This window comes from Pezoporus wallicus, unplaced genomic scaffold, assembly GCF_028554395.1.
Source record: "Pezoporus wallicus isolate ANWC-B61680 ecotype Strahan unplaced genomic scaffold, APGP_CSIRO_Pwel_v1 contig_13650, whole genome shotgun sequence".
Taxonomy (NCBI): domain Eukaryota; kingdom Metazoa; phylum Chordata; class Aves; order Psittaciformes; family Psittacidae; genus Pezoporus; species Pezoporus wallicus.
The window spans coordinates 2411-15379 of record NW_026635145.1 but is presented as its reverse complement, the minus strand read 5'-3'; the positions used below and the strand labels follow the sequence as shown (position 1 = coordinate 15379).

The 12969-nt window shown below is 64.8% G+C and overlaps 2 protein-coding genes and 1 long non-coding RNA gene across 3 annotated transcripts; all 3 read left to right on the top strand.

Annotated features, from left to right (window-relative positions):
• Window positions 1-108: 108 nt before the first annotated feature.
• On the top strand, window positions 109-6999 carry PA2G4 (proliferation-associated 2G4). The gene is made up of 13 exons (XM_057403646.1): window positions 109-268; window positions 1425-1553; window positions 2666-2771; window positions 2855-2924; window positions 3145-3237; window positions 3431-3494; window positions 3873-3951; window positions 4541-4619; window positions 4717-4850; window positions 5351-5445; window positions 5619-5746; window positions 6157-6210; window positions 6918-6999. The coding sequence occupies exons 1-13, from the start codon at window positions 181-183 to the stop codon at window positions 6981-6983; spliced, it is 1185 nt and encodes a 394-aa protein (XP_057259629.1). The 5' UTR covers window positions 109-180; the 3' UTR covers window positions 6984-6999.
• Window positions 7000-8141: 1142 nt separating this feature from the next.
• LOC130596254 (uncharacterized) lies at window positions 8142-8807 on the top strand. Its single transcript, XR_008971491.1, has 3 exons — window positions 8142-8299; window positions 8563-8585; window positions 8733-8807. It is a non-coding gene; the product is annotated as an uncharacterized LOC130596254 (long non-coding RNA).
• A 1025-nt stretch (window positions 8808-9832) lies between these two features.
• ZC3H10 (zinc finger CCCH-type containing 10) lies at window positions 9833-11038 on the top strand. Its single transcript, XM_057403633.1, has one exon. The coding sequence runs from the start codon at window positions 9833-9835 to the stop codon at window positions 11030-11032; it is 1200 nt and encodes a 399-aa protein (XP_057259616.1). The 3' UTR covers window positions 11033-11038.
• The last annotated feature ends 1931 nt before the right edge of the window (window positions 11039-12969 follow it).

Below are 12969 nucleotides of genomic sequence, written 5' to 3'. Positions count from 1 at the left end.
CGGGGACTCGCGTTCCCAGCGTGCCCCGCGCGGAGCCCGCGCTCCTGCCCTGCCCGCGCGCTCCTCGCGCTCCCGGGGTCTCCTCAGCGGCGGCTCCGCTCCCGGCACCGGGGGGCACCGGGGAGGGAGGGAGGGAGGGAGGGGGGGGACGGACGGAGGGAGGCGGCCGCGGCCCCGGCCATGTCGGGCGAGGAGGAGGCGGCCGAGCTGACGATCGCCGAGGACCTGGTGGTGACCAAGTACAAGATGGGGGGGGACATCGCCAACCGTGAGTGCGGGACCGGGCCTAGGCCGCACCGGGACCGGGCCTTGTGGGGGGGGGGCACCGGGAAGCGGGGGCACGCGAGGAGGAGCGGGGCGGGCCTGGGCCGGGAGGCGAGGCCCGGCCCCCCCCTTCCCTTCCTCCGTTAACCGGGAAGGGCTCGGTTGTACCGGAGACCCCTGGGACGGAGGTGGGGGGGGGGCTGAGGGGGGGCCCCGGTACCCGCAGGCCCCGCTCGGCCGCCGCTGCCCGCACGTGGCCTCCGCGCCCCACGTGCACCGGCGGCGGGAGGAGGAGCCCGGGGCGGGGGGGCCGGGGCTTTGTTCCGGGCTTGAAACCCCCCCCCCCCATAGACCCCAATGAGGGGGGGGGGCCACACGTGGGGCAGCCCCATAGAGCCCTATAGCCCCCATAGGCGTTGGTGGAGCCCCATGGGGCCCGTTCCGCCCCCCCCGCGGGGTGACAGCCGCCGGGACCGGTTGGGTGAGCTCCTCCCGGCGTGTCCCGCATGGATTCCTGCTGACTTGGCCGCTCCAGGCGCGCTTCCCAATGGGAACGGCTCCGGAGCAGCGCGTTCCCCCCTTCGGGAAGGGCTGAACCGGTTTGGAATGGGGAGGTGGGGGGGGGGGTGCTCGGGAAGGGAAACGTGGAATTGCGGTGGCTTTGGAATGCTTTGAGTCCCTATGGAGCGAGGCGCTGCCGGGTGTGAAGGGCTTGGAATGCCCCATGGAAGCGCCCGGTGCCGGCTGCTCCCTCCCAGCATTCCCAGATCCTCCCCATTGAAGGCATCTGAGATCCCGTCCATCCCAGGCTCCAGGTGGGAACTCCTGGCGCTGGATCAACAGAGGCCGATGGGGAAGCGCCCTCGTGGAGCCGGGATTCCGGGATTTGGGAATGTTCTGGGAGCTGCAGAGAGGAGGAAGAGGAGAAGCGGCGGCTTTGGAAGCCTCCCGCCCCGCTCCCTTTGCTGTGCTGCATCCCAGCGCCGTGCCCGAACCCCGTCCTGCTGCAGCGCTGGCTTCTCCCATCGGGAATGCCGCCGCGCTTCGCTCGACGGCCCCAGCGCAGTCCAATGGGAATGGCGGCGGGATTCCGGAGGGCCCCCATTCCCAGTGGGAAGCCCGATCCCTGCTCCAGCCCCTCCGTCTCTCTTTGGCTCCAGGGGTCCTGCGGGCGGTGCTGGATGCGGCCAACGCGGGCGCCTCGGTGCTGGGCCTGTGCGAGAAGGGAGATTCCATGATCATGGAAGAGACTGGCAAGATCTTCAAGAAGGAAAAGGAGATGAAGAAAGGTGAGGCTTTCCCAACGGGACTTTGGCTTTCCCAACGGGACTTTGGCTTTCCCAACGGGACTTTGGCTTTCCCAATGGGACTTTGGCTTTCCCAACGGGACTTTGGCTTTCCCAACGGGACTTTGGCTTTTCCAATGGGACTTTGGCTTTCCCAACGGGACTTTGGCTTTTCCAATGGGACTTTGGCTTTCCCAACGGGACTTTGGCTTTCCCAACGGGACTTTGACTTTCCCAATGGGACTTTGGCTTTCCCAACGGGACTTTGGCTTTTCCAATGGGACTTTGGCTTTCCCAACGGGACTTTGGCTTTCCCAACGGGACTTTGGCTTTCCCAACGGGACTTTGGCTTTTCCAATGGGACTTTGGCTTTCCCAACGGGACTTTGGCTTTCCCAATGGGACTTTGGCTTTTCCAACGGGACTTTGGCTTTCCCAACGGGAATTATTTGGCTTTCCCAACGGAACTTTGGCTTTCCCAACGGGAATTTGGCTTTTCCAATGGGACTTTGGCTTTCTCAATGGGAATTTGGCTTTCCCAACGGGACTTTGGCTTTTCCAATAGGAATTTGGCTTTTCCAATAGGACTTTGGCTTTCCCAACGGGAATTTGGCTTTTCCAATGGGACTTTGGCTTTCTCAATGGGAATTTGGCTTTCCCAACGGGACTTTGGCTTTTCCAATAGGAATTTGGCTTTTCCAATAGGACTTTGGCTTTCCCAACAGGACTTTGGCTTTCCCAACGGGAATTATTTGGCTTTCCCAACGGGAATTATTTGGCTTTCCCAATGGGAATTATTTGGCTTTCCCAATGGGAATTTGCCTTTTCCAACGGGAATTTCAGGCTTGTTCCCTTCCGTCGGTGATGGCTGCTGTTGGGATGGGTTGAGAGCAGCAAAAGGGCTCACTGGGCTCCCCCAGTTGCTGTTCCCAACCCCAGTCAAGAGAAGGGAATGCCTTGGGAATGAGCAGCTTTGGATGCCGCATCCCTGGCAGTGCCAAGGCCAGCTTGGAGCTGAGCTGCTCCACTGGAAGCTCTCCCTGCCCACGGCAAGGGCTTGGAGCCGGGGCCCTTCCATGCGGCAGGAATTGATGGGAGCCCCCTTCCCGCCCGCAGGCATCGCCTTCCCCACCAGCGTCTCGGTCAATAACTGCGTCTGCCACTTCTCCCCCCTGAAGAGCGACCAGGATTACATCCTCAAGGACGGCGACCTGGTCAAAGTGTGAGTGCAGCTCCGGGCTTCCGGACGCGATTCCCGCTGGGAGTCGTCCCGGAGCTTCCTGACCCCCCCCGTTGGTGTTGCAGGGACCTGGGGGTGCACGTGGACGGCTTCATCGCCAACGTGGCGCACAGCTTCGTCATCGAGGCCTCCAAGGTGGGCAGGGGGGGCTGCTCCCATCCCTGCCTGCGGCATTCCCAGCCCGCACCCTCCCTGCCGCCGCTTCCTCTGCTCCCGTCCTTTGGGAGCAGCATCCCAGCTCCCAATCCCAATGGGAGCCGAGTCCCCCCGCCTTGGTCCTTGCGTTGAGGGATTCCAGCGTGCCGAAAGCAGAAGGGAAGGCTCCTGAATCCCGCTCCCGTTCCCTATCCTGCAGGAAAAGCCCGTGTCCGGCCGGAAAGCCGATGTCATCAAAGCAGCCCATCTGTGCGCCGAGGCCGCGCTGCGCTTGGTGAAGCCTGGAAACCAGGTGAGCGCTGCCTCGGGAGCAGGGATGGAGCCCTGGGATGGGTTGGGAAGCAGCTTGGGGTCACGCCGTTCCGTGGGCAGGGATACCCTCCATAGGGTGTGAGCGGTACCCGGCACAGCCGGGGATGGAGCATCCCAACCGCTTCCCTTCATCCCATCCCATCCCAATGGCTTTTCCTGTGTCTTCTCTGCAGAACACACAAGTGACGGAGGCTTGGAACAAAATAGCCCACTCGTTTCACTGCACCCCCATCGAAGGTGAGATCCCATTCCCACCGGGAAGCACGTGGAGGCCGGGGGAGTCTCCCATTGGGAATAGGACCAGCTCCTGGTCCAGGGGCTTCTTGCAGCCACAATGGCTCCATTCTGTGGAAGATTCCTTCCAATCCCATAAAATCCCCTCTTGGAACACCGGAGCATTCCAATGGGTGGGATGGCTTTGGGGGGGGTGTGTGTGTGTCAGTGTTTCCTGCTTCTTGTGCTCTGGAGGAGATGGGGAAGCATCCGTGGACCCAAACCCTCCCTGGGCAATGGGTTCCCCTCCGATCCTATTGCATCCCGTTGGCATTCCCGGTGTGGGGCCTGTTCCTTACGGAAGCGGCTCCTGACGGGCGCTGCGGCCTCCTCTCGTGCCAGGGATGCTGTCCCACCAGCTGAAGCAGCACGTCATCGACGGCGAGAAAACCATCATCCAGAACCCCACAGACCAGCAAAAGTGAGCATCACGCAGGGAAAAAGGGGATGCACCTTGGATCCGGGGCTCTGGAATGCTCCTTCCTATCCCAGGAACCTCCTTCCTGCCCCTTGGAACGCTCCTGGTTCCTCTCCAGCTTCCTGGAAGCTGCCGGCCCCAAGGGATGCTCAGAGCCGGAGCCCTGGCACTGAACCCGTTGCGTGGGTCCGGGTGCCATCCATGGTGTTCCACAGCTCTGATCCCATGGGATGAGGGTGCACCGGAAGCTTTCCCTGCCGCGCTTGGGCAGGAGCAGCATTGGGCTCCTGTTCACCAGCAGCTTCTGGTCACTCAGCACCGTGGCAGGATGGGGGCACCGAGCCCTTTGTGCGCCTCTTTAACCAGGGATGGGTTGGGTTGGATCCGCTTCCAGCCATGGGATCCATGGACAGGGACGCTTCCCAACAGCCCAGGCTGCTCCAAGGCCGTTGGGTGATGCCCTGTGGCTGTGGAGGGGATTTTGGGGTGTTTTCCCCATCCTTGGGGTCTTTTCCCCATCCTTGGGGTCTTTTCCCCCTCCTTTGGGTGTTTTCCCCCTCCCGTCCCTCCCATCCTGGTGTTTTCCATGCAGGAAGGACCACGAAAAGGCAGAATTTGAGGTCCATGAGGTTTATGCCGTCGACGTCCTCGTCAGCAGCGGGGAGGGGAAGGTGAGCGCGGCGCCGGGCGCCCCATCCCTGCCGTTCCCGCCGGGAATGCCGTGGCAATTCCCGGCCTGGGGAAGCATCAGCTGGGCCGTGTGCGCAGGCCAAGGACGCGGGGCAGAGGACGACCATCTACAAACGGGACCCAGCCAAGCAGTACGGCCTCAAGATGAAAACCTCCCGTGCCTTCTTCAGCGAGGTGGAGCGGCGCTTCGACACCATGCCCTTCACCCTCAGGTGCCTGCTGCTTCCCAAGGGGATTCCCAGGGAATTCCCAGTCCCTTCCTGCTCCCTCCTTGGTCCTTTCCTGGTGCTTCCTGATCCCTCCCTGATCCCTTCCTGCTCCTTTCTTGGTCCCTCCTTGGTCCCTTCCTGGTCCCAGCCTCATCCCTTCCTGGTCCTTCCTGGTCCCTTCCTGGTCCTTTCCTGCTCCCTCCCTGGTCACTTCCTGGTCCCTTCCTGGTCTCAGCCTCATCCCTCCCTGGTCCTTTCCTGCTCCCTCCCTGATCCCTTCCTGGTCCCTTCCTGGGAGCTGGGAATCGGTTCCCAGTGGAGCAGAGGGAGGGATGAGGCAATTCCAGGCCATGTTCTAAGGGACGGCCTCAACCACGCTCTCAATGGGCTCTGTTCCACCTTAAACCCCCTCTCTGGAGGCTTCCCTCTGAGGGAATGGGGGTCTCTGGGCTGGAATCCCGGGATGTGGCTTGGGAAGGGGCTGAGCTCCCTCTGCTTCCCAGGGCCTTTGAGGATGAGAAGAAAGCCAGGATGGGAGTGGTGGAATGCGCCAAGCACGAGCTGCTCCAGCCCTTCAACGTCCTCTATGAGAAGGAAGGTGAGCGCCGGCCGAGCCACATTCCAGCCCTCGGGATTCATCCTCATGGATCACTGCAGTGCTGACGCTGTGGTGGCGGAGCAGCGCCCTGGGGGGGGGCTCCTTGCTTCCAATGCGATGGGCTCAGTGTTGGGAATGGGGCTGCCGTCCCCATCCCAATCCCGCTCTCCCAGGGGAGTTTGTGGCGCAGTTCAAGTTCACGGTGCTCCTGATGCCCAACGGCCCCATGCGGATAACGGGAGGCCCCTTCGAGCCCGACCTCTACAGATCCACCTTCGAGGTGCAGGATGCGGAGCTCAAGGTGGGTGCCGAGTTCCCGGGAACGGAGCCATGGAATGGGGCTGGGAAGGAGCTTGGAGGCAGCCCCAGTCCCATAGGGATGCTGCCAGGGATGGAGCAGCCAAACCGGCTCCGTTCAGCCCAGCCCCGTGTCCCAGCGCCCTCCCGGATCCCACCTGGGCTCCCCCTGTTGCAGTTGGAATCCACCCCCCCTTGTCCTCTCCCTGCTCTCCAGCATCCCTGGAGCCCCCTTCGGACGCCGGGAGCGTTCCAGGCTGAATGTTCCCAATGGCTCCATAAGGAGCTGCTCCAGCCCCTGCTCATCCTCTTGCCCCTCCGGACTCACTCCAGAGGCTCCCCTGCTTCCAGCCGGGAATGGCAAAGGAAAAGCTTTCCCTTCCCGGCTCCTTTCATTCCCTTCCTTGTCTCCAGGCCCTTCTCCAGAGCTCCGCCAGCCGCAAGACCCAGAAGAAGAAGAAGAAGAAGGTAACGGGCGCGTGGGGCAGGATTCCCGCTTCCTGGAAGCATGGAAGGGGGTGGGAAGGAGCTCCCAGCTCCGGCCATGGGCAGGGGCAGCTCCCGTTAGCCCGGGCTGCTCCAAGCCCTGTGGGTTCCCCATCCCTGTCCTGGGAAGGGCTTCCCATCTCTGTCCTTGTGGGAAGGGATTCCCCATCCCTATTATGGGAGTTCCCATCCTTACCATTATGGGGAGGGTTCCCCATCCCTCCCCTTATAGGAAGGGCTCCCTGTCCTTATCCTTATGGGATTCCCTATCCTTATGGGAGGGGATTCCCCCATCCTTATCCTTATGGGAAGCGTTCCCCATTCCTATCCTTACGGGAAGGGCTCCCCATCTCTATCCTTGTGGGAGTTCCCATCCTTACCATTATGGGAAGGGTTTCGCATCCCTGTCCTTATGGGAGGGGATTCCCCATCCTTAGGGGAAGTGCTCCCCATCCCTATGGGAAGGGATTCCCCATCCTCCCCCTTATGGAAGGGGCTCCCCATCCCTACGGGAAGGGATTCCCCATCCTCCCCCTTATGGAAGGGGCTCCCCATCCCGATGGGAAGGGATTCCCCATCCTCAGGGGATTCCCCATCCTCCCCCTTATGGAAGGGGCTCCCCATCCCTACGGGAAGGGATTCCCCATCCCTGTGGGCAGCGCTCCCCATCCGCGCCCTTCTCCCCGCAGGCCTCCAGGAACGCCGAGAACGCCACCACGGGCGAGGGAGCGGAGGAGCCGGAGCCGGGCGATTGAGCAGCTCCTGCCCCCCGGCGCCCCCCGGCCCCCCCGGCCCTGTTTGTCCCTTAGGAACCAAGGCACAAGCAGGGGGTGGGGGGGGGATCCCGGTGCTTCCCAGGGCAGGGATGCTCCGAGCCCGGCAAGCGTAATAAAAGCCCCTCTACAGCCGCTCTGTGTCCCCTCATCCCATGGGATCTGCCCCATCCTGAAGGGAGGAATGGGGCGGGGGGGGGGGGGGGTGCCCTTATCCCGCTCCAGACTTTGGGATCCAAGCCTTTGGAAGCCTCGGTTTTCCCCTATAAACACTGGTTTTGTACTCGGCTGTGGCGGGCTCCTTTGTAAGCACCGGCAAGGGGTTCCCGGCGGGATTTCCGTGCTTCCCATGGGAACGGGGGGGGTGGGGAGGAATCGCTCTTTTATAGCGTTTTTTTACAGAAAAACCTGGAAAAAAGAGAAAAAAAACCAGGGACAAAGCTGAATTCCGGCTCTGGTTATCCCGGTCTATTGGGGGGGGGGGGGGGGGCACACAGCATTCCCGGGCTCCGTGCGTCCGCTCCTCATCGCTGCGGATTCCATCCCAAATTCCAGACGTGCAAATCTGAACCAAAGTCAATAAAAGAGAATGAACGAGGCGCTTGGTGCGGGTTTTCCATGAGTTTCCCATGGGTTTTCCGTGAGTTTTCCATGGATTTCCCATGAGTTTTCCATGGTTTTTCCATGAAGTTTTCCCACGGGTTTTCCATGGATTTCCCATGAGTTTTCTGTGAGTTTTCCATGGATTTTCCATGAAGTTTTCCCACGGGTTTTCCATGGATTTCCCATGAGTTTTCCCGTGAGTTTTCTATGGTTTTCCAAGAGTTTTCCATGGATTCCCAATGAGCCTTCCACAAGTTTTCCATGCGGTTTCCATGCCTGCTCCTGGGGATGGATGTAGGATTAACCCTGACCATAAGGGGGAAGGACCAATCCCCGTCATTCCCAACGGGAATGCTGGGCCCGCAGGAGCCGCTCCATGGGGCTCTATGGGGCTGGAGGGGGAGGATCTCACCCCCAGCGCTCCGCAAAATGGCGGCGGGAGGGAGGCGGACTACAACTCCCATGATGCCCCGGGGATGAGGACTACAACTCCCGTCGTGCCCCGCGCCACGGGGAGGGGGCGTGGCCGCGTTCCCCACCCTATAAATAGGCCCCATCGCGAAGCAAAGGCCTCTCAGCCGCTGCTGCCGCCATCTTGCGGGGTGCCCGTTGCCATCCGCCGCCATCCGCCGGCCCCGCCGCCGCCCGCCCGCCGGGACTGAGGGCGGCGTCTCCGCCCCGCCATGAGGGCCAAGGTGAGCGGCGGGGGGCGGCCGATGGCGGCTCCGCCTGCCCCGGGGGGGGGGGCGGGCTCCATCCCCAACCGGGCCCCGGCGGGAGCGGGGTGCAGAGATGGGCTGACAGCGGGGGAGGGGGGGTGCCGGTGCACCGGGAGCGCGTTACCGGTACATTGGGGATGTGGGGGGAAGAGGAGGGGTGTCCGGGCGGGTTTCCTGTCGCGATAGGGGTCACTGTCGCGATAGCGGTCACTAACGAGCGCCTCTCTCTGCTCCCGCAGTGGCGCAAGAAGCGCATGCGCAGGTACGTAGAGACCCCCCCCCCCCGTTCCCCTCGTCCCGTGCCGGGGGTCCCCGGTCCCGGCCCTCCGGGGCACGGGGGAGGCCGCGGCCGCCGCTTCCCCCCTCCCGGCTCGGTACCGGCGCTGAGGGCTCCCCCCCCACTCCCCAGGCTGAAGCGCAAGCGGAGGAAGATGAGGCAGAGATCCAAGTAACGGCCGCGGAGCAGGGCCCGGCCCGGGGCCCCCGGTGCGTTCGGGGCCGCGCGGCTGCCGTTGTGCTGTGAATAAAGCTGGTGGTGACAGCGAGCGTGTGGTTCCTGCGGCGGGGAGCGGGAGGGGGGTGTTGGGACGTCCGGTAACGGGAGGGGGCTTCCCTAATGGCAAAGGCAGCGAGGGGACTTACGGTAATGATGGAGGTAATGGAGAGACCGACGTCCGGTAACGGGAGGGGGCTCCGGTAATGGGAAAGGCAGCGATGGGACTTATCACTATGGGTAATGGGGGCACGTCCGGTAACCGGGGAGGAGCTCCGGTAACGGGAGTGTTGAGACTTAACGATAACGGGGGTAGCTCCGGTAACGGAGCGGGGGGTACGGTAACGGCGGCGGGAGTGCTGGGACGTGCCTTAACCGGGGGCGGGGGGATCAGGTAACAGTGAAGGGAGTACGGTAACGGGACAGGGCTCCGGTAACGGCGGCAGGAGTGTTGGGACGTTCCTCAACGGGGGGCGTTCCGGTAACAGGGAAGGGAGGGAAGGGACTTAGGGTAACGGCGGAGGTAATGGGGGGACGTCCGGTAACGGCGGCGGGGTTGTGGGGACGGCCCGTAACGGGGGGGGGGGGGGGGGGCAGTGAACGGGACTCACGGCACCGCTGGAGTCAGTGTGGGAACGTCCGGTAACGAGCCGGGACCGCCCGCGCTTACCGGCAGCGTCGCACGCTCATGACGTCACTGCGCTCCGCCAATCCCCGCGCGTGTCGTCCTTCCGCACCGCCCCGGAAGCACCATAGAGCGCTTCCTGCCCGGCGCAGAGCGGCCGCAACCGGGCCGCTCATTGTTGGCGCTGGCGGAGCCGCGGGCGGGTGAGGCCGGGACCGGGACGGGGACCGGGACGGGAGGGGAGGGGAGGGGAGGGGGGGGGGAGGCACAAAACCGGGAGGGGAGGGGAGCGGGGGGGCGGGGGGTTGCGGTCGCTATGGAGACGCGGCGGCCGGGGTACGGTGTCCGGGAGGGGACCCTCACCGCGCTCCGTCCCTCCCGCAGCCCCGCGATGCCGGACCGGGACGGGTTCCCCTCGGGCGGCAGCGGGGACGAAGCCGTCGGCGGTGTCGGAGGCGGGGGCCTCGGCGGCGGCGGCGGCGGCGGCGGCGGCGGCGGGGGGAGCCCGGACGATGACATCTGCCGGGACTTCCTGCGCAACGTCTGCAAGCGCGGCAAGCGGTGCCGGTTCCGGCACCCGGACATGAGCGAGGTCACGAACCTGGGCGTGCGCAAGAACGAGTTCATTTTCTGCCACGACTTCCAGAACAAGGAGTGCGTGCGGCTCAGCTGCCGCTTCATCCACGGCTCCAAGGAGGACGAGGACTCCTACAAGAAGACGGGCGAGCTCCCGCCGCGCCTGCGCCACAAAGTGGCCGCGGGGCTGGGCCTCTCCCCCGCCGACCTCCCCAACAGCAAGGAGGAGGTGCCCATCTGCAGGGACTTCCTCAAGGGCGACTGCCAGCGCGGGGCCAAGTGCAAGTTCCAGCACCTGCAGCGCGACTTCGAGCCGGGCGCCCGCCGCTACGAGGCCTTCGAGGGGCTCTACGAGGCCGAGCACGAGCCCTTGCTCAAGCGGCGCCGCGGCGACGGGCTCCACTTCGAAGCCTTCGACTTCGGCGGCGCCGGCGGCCCCACGGTGGAGCAGCGGCTGCTGGAGGAGGAGAACGCGCTGCTCCGCAAGCGGGTGGAGGAGCTCAAGAAGCAGGTGAGCAACCTGCTGGCCACCAACGAGGTGCTGCTGGAGCAGAACGCGCAGTTCCGCAACCAGGCCAAGGTGATGACGCTGAGCTCCAGCGCCGCCGCCGCCGCCACCGAGCAGACTCTGGCCCCCGCCGTGGGCACCGTGCCCAGCTTCAACCCGGGCATGGCGCAGACGCACACCACGCTCAGCAGCCAGGCCCTGCAGCCCCGCGCCGTGGCCCAACAGGAGCTGGTGGCTCCGGCCGGGGCGCAGGCGGCTCCGCCGGCCACGGCCGCGCCGCCCCCGCTCAACCCCGACATCGCGCCGCTCTCGGCCGCCCTGGCTCAAACCATCGCCCAGGGCATGGCCCCCCCCGTCTCCATGGCGCCCGTGGCCGTCTCGGTGGCGCCGGTGGCCGTGTCCATGGCGCAGCCCTTGGGGGGCATCACCATGAGCCACGCCACCACCCCCATGGTCACCTACCCCATCGCCTCGCAGAGCATGCGCATCACGGCCATGCCCCATTGACGCCCCCCCCCCGGGGGTGCTTTGGAACAGTCTGGGCCGGCACTGGGGAAGGTGCAGGAGGCTCCCGGGACAGCACCGGGGCGGGGGGGGGGGCTTGGGGCTGTGTTTTAACCCCCCCCCACCAGGAGCCTTGTGTATGGACACTGCCGCCGGTGCCGGGGCCTGGTCCCGGTGCGGGGGGGGCCCCGAGGCCTGTAACGTTCGCAGCCATTAAATGAACCGAGAGTGACCGGAGAGCGGTCGGTACCGGGGCGTGCGGAGGGAGGGGGGAACCGGGCGGTGCTGCACGTGACCGGCCCGAGGGCACGCCCCCCCCGTAAGCTCCGCCCCACAGTGGGCTGGGCAGCCAATGGGCGCTGTCCACTGCGGAGCACTGGGCGTGGTTCAACCAATGGGCTCAGGGCGGGCGCGGTCCGTTGAGGGCCGCGGGGCCAATAGGCTTGGGACGTGGCGCAGCCAATGGGCGCCATCCGGTGTGCGGCAAGGAGCCAATGGGAGCAAGCTGTGGTGCACCCAATGAGCGCAAAGCGTTGTTGTCCTGTGCTGGGAGCTAAGCCAATCGTCACCGGGTGGGGGGCGCAGCCAATGGGCGTCATCCGGCACGGAGCATGTGCCCAATAGCCGCGGGACGCGCCGCAGCCAATGGGCGCCATCTGGTGCATAGCAAGGAGCCAATGGGAGCAGGCTGTGGTGCAGCCAATGAGCGCAAGGCGGCGCCGTCCTGTGCCGGGAGCGGAGCCAATCGTCACCGGGCGTGGCGCAGCCAATGGGTGCCATCTGGTGCGGGGCGAAGGAGCCAATGGGAGCAGGCTGTGGTGGAGCCAATGGGGGCCATCCAGTGCGTGCCAAGGAGCCAATGGGAGCAGGCTGTGGTTCGGCCAATGGGCGCCATCCGGTGTGGGGCGATGGAGCCAATGGGAGCAAGTTGTGGTGGAGCTAATGGGAGCACGCTGTGGTTCAGCCAATGGGCGCCATCCAGTGCGTGCCAAGGAGCCAATGGGAGCAGGCTGTGGTGGAGCCAATGGGAGCAAGTTGTGGTGGAGCCAATGGGCGCCATCCGGTGCGGGGCGAAGGAGCCAATGGGAGCAGGCTGTGGTGGAGCCAATGGGTGCCATCCGTTGCGGGGCGATGGAGCCAATGGGAGCAAGTTGTGGTGGAGCTAATGGGAGCACGCTGTGGTTCAGCCAATGGGCGCCATCCGGTGCGGGGCAAAGGAGCCAATGGGAGCAGGCTGTGGTGGAGCCAATGGGTGCCATCCGTTGCGGGGCGATGGAGCCAATGGGAGCAAGTTGTGGTGGAGCCACTGGGCGCCATCCGGTGCGGGGGGAAGGAGCCAATGGGAGCAGGCTGCGGTGGAGCCAATGAACGCAAGGCGGCCCCGTCCTATGCCGGGAGCGGAGCCAATCGTCACCGGGCGTGGTGCAGCCAATGGGCGCCATCCGGTGCGGGGCGAAGGAGCCAATGGGAGCAGGCTGTGATGCAGCCAATGGGAGCAGGCTGTGGTGGAGCCAATGGGCGCCATCCGTTGCGGGGCGATGGAGCCAATGGGAGCAAGTTGTGGTTGAGCTAGTGGGAGCAGGCTGTGGTGGAGCCAATGGGCGCCATCCGTTGCGGGGCGATGGAGCCAATGGGAGCAAGTTGTGGTTGAGCTAGTGGGAGCAGGCTGTGGTGGAGCCAATGGGCGCCATCCGGTGCGGGGCAAAGGAGCCAATGGGAGCAGGCTGTGATGCAGCCAATAAACGCAAGGCGGCGCCGTCCAGTGCCGGGACCGGAGCCAATCCCCACCGGGCGTGGCGCGAGCCAATGGGCGCCGTCCGTTTCGGCGCGCGTGCCCAATAGCCGCGGGGCGCGCCGCAGCCAATGGGCGCCGTCCGCCTCGGGGCACGGGGCCAATCGGCGCTGCCGCGGGGCGCGCCGCAGCCAATGGGCGGAGCGGG